The following is a 6,962-nucleotide window of genomic DNA, read 5'->3' as shown; positions in this document are numbered from 1 at the left end:
ATAGTATCAATTGATTTAAATGAAGTCAGTGAAGTCAATTCAACTTCTGTTAATGTAACGTGGACCCCTACTGCTAACAGAGACGTCACTCAGTATGTGCTATACTATAATTCAAGCACGGACAACTCTCCTGGTAATTATTATTATTTTATTATTTATTAATATTAATTAAGTAATTGATTGATAATATTAATTAATTGATTAATATTAATTAATTGATTAATATTAATTTATTATAATATTAGTTTATTATTTTTATTAATATTGATTAATTCACTAATTAATTACAGGTGAAACCTCTTCAATGAATATAACTGGTCATCAATCTTCATTTGTTGTATTAACTGGTTTGGATAATTCAGCTACTTACACATTTGCAATAGCAGCTGCTGTTTATACTACTGAAAATGGTACAGTGGAGGGGCCTATCTCACCAGTAGTATCATTCACATTCACCCAACACAGTAAGTGTATAGTCTTATATTTTTACAGGCTGAGAATTTTTTGAAGGACTTATGAAACTCAAATCCCTAAAAATCAATTTTTAAAGATAGCTAAATATGGATTTTTGCTAAAATTAAATTTAAAAATATGGTAGAATTTGGCTTGATTTAAAATTTAGAGACATCAAAAGTTTTGTGTTCTATGATACAATGTACATGTACATTTAACTGCATGTTTTGTGTATGTTTTAAAATACATCTCATTTTCAGGTAATTTCAGATTGATAATGATCATTACTGGCAGTATTGTGGGCGGTTTGCTTCTGCTAGTATTCATGATAACGCTAACTGTGATATTATTAACACTATTGAAGTAGGTTAATGTACAATGATGATCCCATTCTCATGTTTCCATTCCCATTCCACCAGTCGGAGTATCGGCCCACGTTTTGCCGTAAAAGGTGAGGAAGGTTACCTCTTAGTTCCGCTGGATTCTTCTGATTATTCTGAGACCACACCCACTTCTAATCGCCCATCGATAATTGGTAAACCACCGACTGAAGTCCACGCTATCGAAGGACAAGAAGTCGTGTTGAAAGTTCGTTTCCACGGTGACCCGACGCCCAAATTGTCATGGAAACAAGACGGGGAGGAGATTGATTGGGAGAATTGCTCTTTTATGCTGAAAAATGGAGCAATTGTGTTTCCTTATGTAGAGGTGGCTCATTCTGGTGAATATGAAGTGACTGGCAGTAATGACAACGGCTCAGAGTCAGTGTCCATTGTACTCACTGTATATCCAGAGACTGATCTAATGGCTCCTCTTAAAGAAGGAGTTATTTCTTCTGTTAGGATACCACTGGAGGAGTTCGGGCAATATGTGAATAATCTCCGTAATAATAACAATAAGTTGTTCAGAGAGCAATTCAAGGTATTATATCAATGTTATATCCATATGACTAACCAATCAATTTTTGAAAAGTACCTAAGGTTATACCCCATGGTTTTTTTTCAAAAAATGGCTCCAAATTACCCCCAATTTTTATTACATTTTCTGATACATATTGATGTCCTTATGCTGTGTACAAAGTTTGAGGTAATTCCGACTTCAATTTTTCAAGTTACGGCCATTTTAAGAAAACGTCAAAATTCTGAAAATACTCAAGGCTATAGCCCATGGTTTTTTCCAAAAAATGTGCTCAAAATCACCCCAAATTTTTATTGCATTTTCTGATACATATTGATGTCCTTATGTTGTGTAGCAAGTTTGAACTGATTCCGACTTCAATTTTTCAAGTTACGGCCATTTTAAGAAAATGTCAAATTTTTGAAAATTACCCAAGGCTATAGCCCATGGTTTTTTTTCAAAAAATGGCTCCGAAATCACCCCCCATTTTTATTACGTTTTCTGATACATATTGATATCCTTATGCTGTGTAGCAAGTTTGAACTGATTCCGACTTCAATTTTTCAAGTTACGGCCATTTTAAGAAAATGTCAAATTTTTGAAAATTACCCAAGGCTATAGCCCATGGTTTTTTTCCAAAAAATGGATCCGAAATCATCCCAAACTTTTATTACATTTTCTGATACATATTGATGTCCTTATGCTGTGTACAAAGTTTGAGGTAATTCCGACTTCAATTTTTCAAGTTACGGCCATTTTAAGAAAACGTCAAAATTCTGAAAAATACCCAAGGCTATAGCCCATGGTTTTTTCCAAAAAATGTGCTCGAAATCACCCCAGATTTTTATTGCATTTTCTGATACATATTGATGTCCTTATGCTGTGTAGCAAGTTTGAACTGATTCCGACTTCAATTTTTCAAGTTACGGCCATTTTAAGAAAATGTCAAATTTTTGAAAATTACCCAAGGCTATAGCCCATGGTTTTTTTTCAAAAAATGGCTCCGAAATCACCCCCCATTTTTATTACGTTTTCTGATACATATTGATATCCTTATGCTGTGTAGCAAGTTTGAACTGATTCCGACTTCAATTTTTCAAGTTACAGCCATTTCAAGAAAATGTCAAATTTTTGAAAATTACCCAAGGCTATAGCCCATGGTTTTTTTCAAAAAATGGCTCCGAAATCACCCCCCATTTTTATTACGTTTTCTGATACATATTGATGTCCTTATGCTGTGTAGCAAGTTTGAACTGATTCCGACTTCAATTTTTCAAGTTACGGCCATTTTAAGAAAACGTCAAAATTCTGAAAAATACCCAAGGCTATAGCCCATGGTTTTTTTCAAAAAATGGCTCCGAAATCACCTCAAATTTTTATTACATTTTCTGATACATATTGATGTCGTTATGCTGCGTAGCAAGTTTGAGCTGATTCCGACTTCAATTTTTCAAGTTACGGACATTTTAAGAAAACATCAAAATTCTAAAAAATACCCAAGGCTATAGCCCATGGTTTTTTCAAAAAAATGGCTAAAAAATCACCCCAAACTTTTATTAAATTTTCTGATGCATATTGTAAATGACTATTAGGATAGAATTTTTACTGATTATATTTTATTACAGAGGTTGGGTGTTCCTGATTTACCAACTGATATTGCATCATCCGACGAAAACAAACCATTCAACAGAAACCAGAATATAGTGCCATGTAATGAAGAATTATTATTATGATCATCATTATTATTATTATTTTATTATTGTTATTATTATTATTATTATTATTATTATTGATAGACGATGTCAATATAATTGAGTTGGAGCCGTTACCAAGGTTTCTTGACTGTCAGCATACTTACGTAAACGCCTCATACATAATGGTAAGACTTATTAATTAATTGATTAATTAATTATTAATTAATTGACAGGTTAATAAAGATGATGAACAGGGTCAGAAATACATTGCAACACAAGGTAATGAAAAGTGATAATAATAATAATTCTCCACAATAATGATAATGATTTTTTACTCGTTTGTGCTCCACCCATTGCCCCTCCCACTTCCTACCCCGCCAATAGGTCCTTTGGATAGAACTGTGGTTGATTTTTGGCGGATGGTCTGGCAAGAGAAAGCATGTGCCATAGTCATGCTAACTAAACTTCAAGTACAATTCAAATTTTATTAAAAATATTTAACTAATAATTATTGATAACAGGAGGATTTGAGGATTAAATGCAGTCAATATTGGCCCTCCAGGGGTTCCGAGGACTATGGCCCCTTCACTGTGACCCTCCAAAAAGAAACAACCAGCAACTCCTTCATCATCAGGGAATTGACACTACACGTGAGTGGGTGGGGCATTAGTTATTAATAGTTACATTAATTTTAATGACAGTATAATACAATGATGGGGAATTTGAGATCTAAGATTGTGAACCCCACAGGAAGAATTGACCCAAACAAGAAAGAAGTAGGAGAAAGATACTTTTGATAGAAATTACATGCTGTGTTTTCTCCTCCTTTTCTTGCTACATGTTTCTAGTATTACAGTTCAGCTCAGTCGACTTTGTTGATCACTCATTATCAGTTCATTGATTGGCTGGAGTATGGGCCACAGCCTCCTATTAATTCTTTGGTAAAATTTAATAAAATAATCTCAAACCAAACTGAACACAAGAAGGGACCAATCGTAGTACACTGCAGGTAAAACTTTCTAGAAACTATATTTTTTAAAATGCTACAACCAATCAATTTATGTTCTTTATATAGTACTGGTGGAGGGCGAACAGGTGCTTTTATTGGCATGAGTTGCTCCATTAAAGATGCACTGACTGAATCCATTATTGATATACCAGCAGTAGTGACAATAATGAGAGAACAAAGAATGATGATGATTCAAACACTGGTACACACTATACTATAAATAAATGACTCACTCCAGCAATATATGTACATGTATTTATTATATTATTGTAATAGGACCAGTATATGTTGGTCCATGAAGCTGTGCTGGAGCAAGCACTGTGTGGTGATACTCAGATTGCTGCTTGTGATTTGCAAAGTACCATCTCCTCTCTGTCGTCAAGTGATAATGCCTCTGTGACTGGATTTGAAGCTCAGTTTAATGTGAGATGATAAATGTTATGATAGTTACAATCATCTCTCTTTCTTTTTGAAGGTCCTAGAGCAAGTTTCTGTTCCTCCACAAGATGCTGTCTGTGATGTTGCAAGACAAAATCCAAGGAAGAACAGATATCAAGAAATATTACCAAGTAATTACATCTACTACATGTATCATTGTATCATCATCATCATCATCATCATTATTATTATTATTATTATTATTATTAATTGTAGCTGATCAATGGAGAGTTCACTTGAAGTCAGAATCACCAGATTACATCAATGCTGTTTTCATACCGGTACTTATTATTAATTTATATGTCATTTTTCTTTCTTCTCAGAGTTATAAGAATGACAAAGGTTTCATAATAGCTCAGTCTCCTCTTAGAGAGACAAGACGGGACTTTTGGAAGATGATATTTGACAGAGAAATCACAACAATTGTTATGCTCTCACCAATAATGGAGGGAGAAGAGGTGAGACAATAATTATGAATACTATTATGAAAGAAGAACTAACTTATGTACCTGTACATGAAAAATTATGAAAACATAGTAGTGTTCCAGTTTGTGGTGTTCAATCTTTTCCTTTAACCGTTTTCCATATTGCACTTAAGTATTATTCATTATTCATTATTATTATTATTATTATTATTATTATTATTATTTATTTATTGTAACAGGAGGCTTGTGCACAGTATTGGCCTAAGGAGGGCACAATTGAGTTCGGCGAGTTTACAATATCAGTGAGAGAGGAATGGGGACATCAGTCCTTCTCTAGGAAGCTACTCCTCGTCAGAAATAACAAAGTAATGATGATAATAATAATAATAATGATATATATTGATCTTTATTTTAGAATAATATGCTACGGAGATTGGCTCATTTTCAAGTTGATGGGTGGAGCAATGATGACATCACTTCCTGTAACGAAGGTGCTATCATTAATACTATGAATTTAGTTAAGACACTACAGAGAAAGAGTCCAAATACTCCAGTCCTCATGCACTGCAGGTATGATGATGTCATGTGATGTCATGTGATGTCATCGCTCACTATTTTCTAGTAATATGATTGGTCGTTCGGCCGTGTTTTGTGCTGCCATGGCAACCGTTGATCAGATGAAGTCCAGCAGTGTTGTTGATGTGTTTCAAACTGTGAAGAATATGAGAGTTAATTTACCCGGAGCTGTTCAGAATAAAGTAGCGTGATTCTTCTTGATAATTGGTTTATTTTCTCTATCTTTTCCAGGGACAGTATAAGATGATTCATACATTGGCAGCTGCTTATGTGAATCTGTTCAGCACTTCTGCTAATTTTTGAACGAAAAATTTAATAAAAACAACAATATAATAATCATATACACTATAATCAAGATTGAGTGGTTTTTAGTAATTCTTTTTTAGTTCAAAATGTCTCTCCCTCTTTTCTCCATTTTATCCAAACAATTGTAACCTTTTATTTCCAGCTTCACTAACATACAGGCCTTCTTCTCCTTTAGCCACGCCTCTTGGGTAATAAAACTGACCCTCAGCTGACCCATAGTTACCAACACGAGCATAAAACCTACCACCTGTATCAAATACAAAGACACAGTGACACTCGCGATCAGTCACGTACATGTAATCTTGTTCATCAATAAATAACATCTCAAGACATTTGGGTTCTCCTTCTTTAAATCCCCGAGTATTCTTATCGACAACTGTCGAGTGATAGACTCCGTTTGGAGAAAACTTCTTTATGGAATATTGGCCAGGGACTGTTGCATAGACCATGCCCTCAGAGTCAAAGGCGACGTCCCACGGGTAGTGCAAATATCCAGTCTCCTCTCCATAGCCTCCAAACATTGAGTCAAATGTGAGATTAGGTTTTAATATTTGAATTCGATGATTAGCACGATCGCAAACATACACGTAACCAGCTTTATTGACACCTATACCAGTTGGACGCAGGAACTCCAACTCTTTGTTACCTTTCTGTCCCACGGACATTATGAAAGTACCTGTACGGTCGTATTTATTAACCCTGTGATTGTCCCCGTCTACTACCAGGAGGTTACTTGATGAATCAAAAGCTACACCAATGGGTCTATAGCACTGACCAGGGCCGCTGCCCCAGTCACCAGTAGTCAGTATAGGCTCTAACTGATTATTGTATAGATAAATGGTCTTCCATCCTTCTGTGTCTATTAGTGCAAGCTCGCCATTGGGACCAATAGCCACACCTCCTGGTTTATAAAATGAGGGTACAACTGATTTGACGAGAAACCTTAATTTGAGTGGAGCCTTGATGCTGAGTTTAAAGGGACTCCCCCTCACCGGCTCTCCTAATATGGTAATGCGTAGTGTATGTGGGCCAGTATGATGAGGAACATACCGAAACGATACACGATCCTCTTCTTCCTCTTCCTCCCGTCTCCCCCTAACCCTCTCACCAACCGTCTCCACCTCCTCGTGAATATTAATGAGTTTCACGTCTATCGGTACTTTT

The 6,962-nt window shown here is 35.3% G+C and overlaps 1 protein-coding gene across 1 annotated transcript in view; it reads left to right on the top strand.

Moving 5' to 3' along the window:
* The window catches only part of LOC100634702 (receptor-type tyrosine-protein phosphatase alpha-like), a 7,593-nt gene extending 1,660 nt beyond the window's left edge, over nt 1-5,933 (top strand). Inside the window, exons 5-24 of the mRNA XM_020001287.1 lie at nt 5-133; nt 291-464; nt 714-816; nt 873-1,374; nt 2,976-3,060; nt 3,147-3,229; nt 3,278-3,323; nt 3,429-3,514; nt 3,566-3,694; nt 3,746-3,820; nt 3,893-4,053; nt 4,120-4,255; nt 4,330-4,476; nt 4,529-4,622; nt 4,708-4,772; nt 4,815-4,949; nt 5,156-5,281; nt 5,332-5,486; nt 5,539-5,674; nt 5,724-5,933. Coding sequence (XP_019856846.1) covers nt 5-133; nt 291-464; nt 714-816; nt 873-1,374; nt 2,976-3,060; nt 3,147-3,229; nt 3,278-3,323; nt 3,429-3,514; nt 3,566-3,694; nt 3,746-3,820; nt 3,893-4,053; nt 4,120-4,255; nt 4,330-4,476; nt 4,529-4,622; nt 4,708-4,772; nt 4,815-4,949; nt 5,156-5,281; nt 5,332-5,486; nt 5,539-5,674; nt 5,724-5,795 — 2,639 coding nt within the window. The 3' untranslated portion in view covers nt 5,796-5,933. The remainder of the gene's footprint in view (nt 1-4; nt 134-290; nt 465-713; nt 817-872; nt 1,375-2,975; nt 3,061-3,146; nt 3,230-3,277; nt 3,324-3,428; nt 3,515-3,565; nt 3,695-3,745; nt 3,821-3,892; nt 4,054-4,119; nt 4,256-4,329; nt 4,477-4,528; nt 4,623-4,707; nt 4,773-4,814; nt 4,950-5,155; nt 5,282-5,331; nt 5,487-5,538; nt 5,675-5,723) is intronic.
* The last annotated feature ends 1,029 nt before the right edge of the window (nt 5,934-6,962 follow it).

The sequence above is a fragment of the Amphimedon queenslandica genome, unplaced genomic scaffold (genome assembly GCF_000090795.2).
Source record: "Amphimedon queenslandica unplaced genomic scaffold, v1.1 AMPQUscaffold_13092, whole genome shotgun sequence".
NCBI lineage: Eukaryota > Metazoa > Porifera > Demospongiae > Haplosclerida > Niphatidae > Amphimedon > Amphimedon queenslandica.
This window is presented reverse-complemented; position numbering and strand designations above follow the sequence as displayed.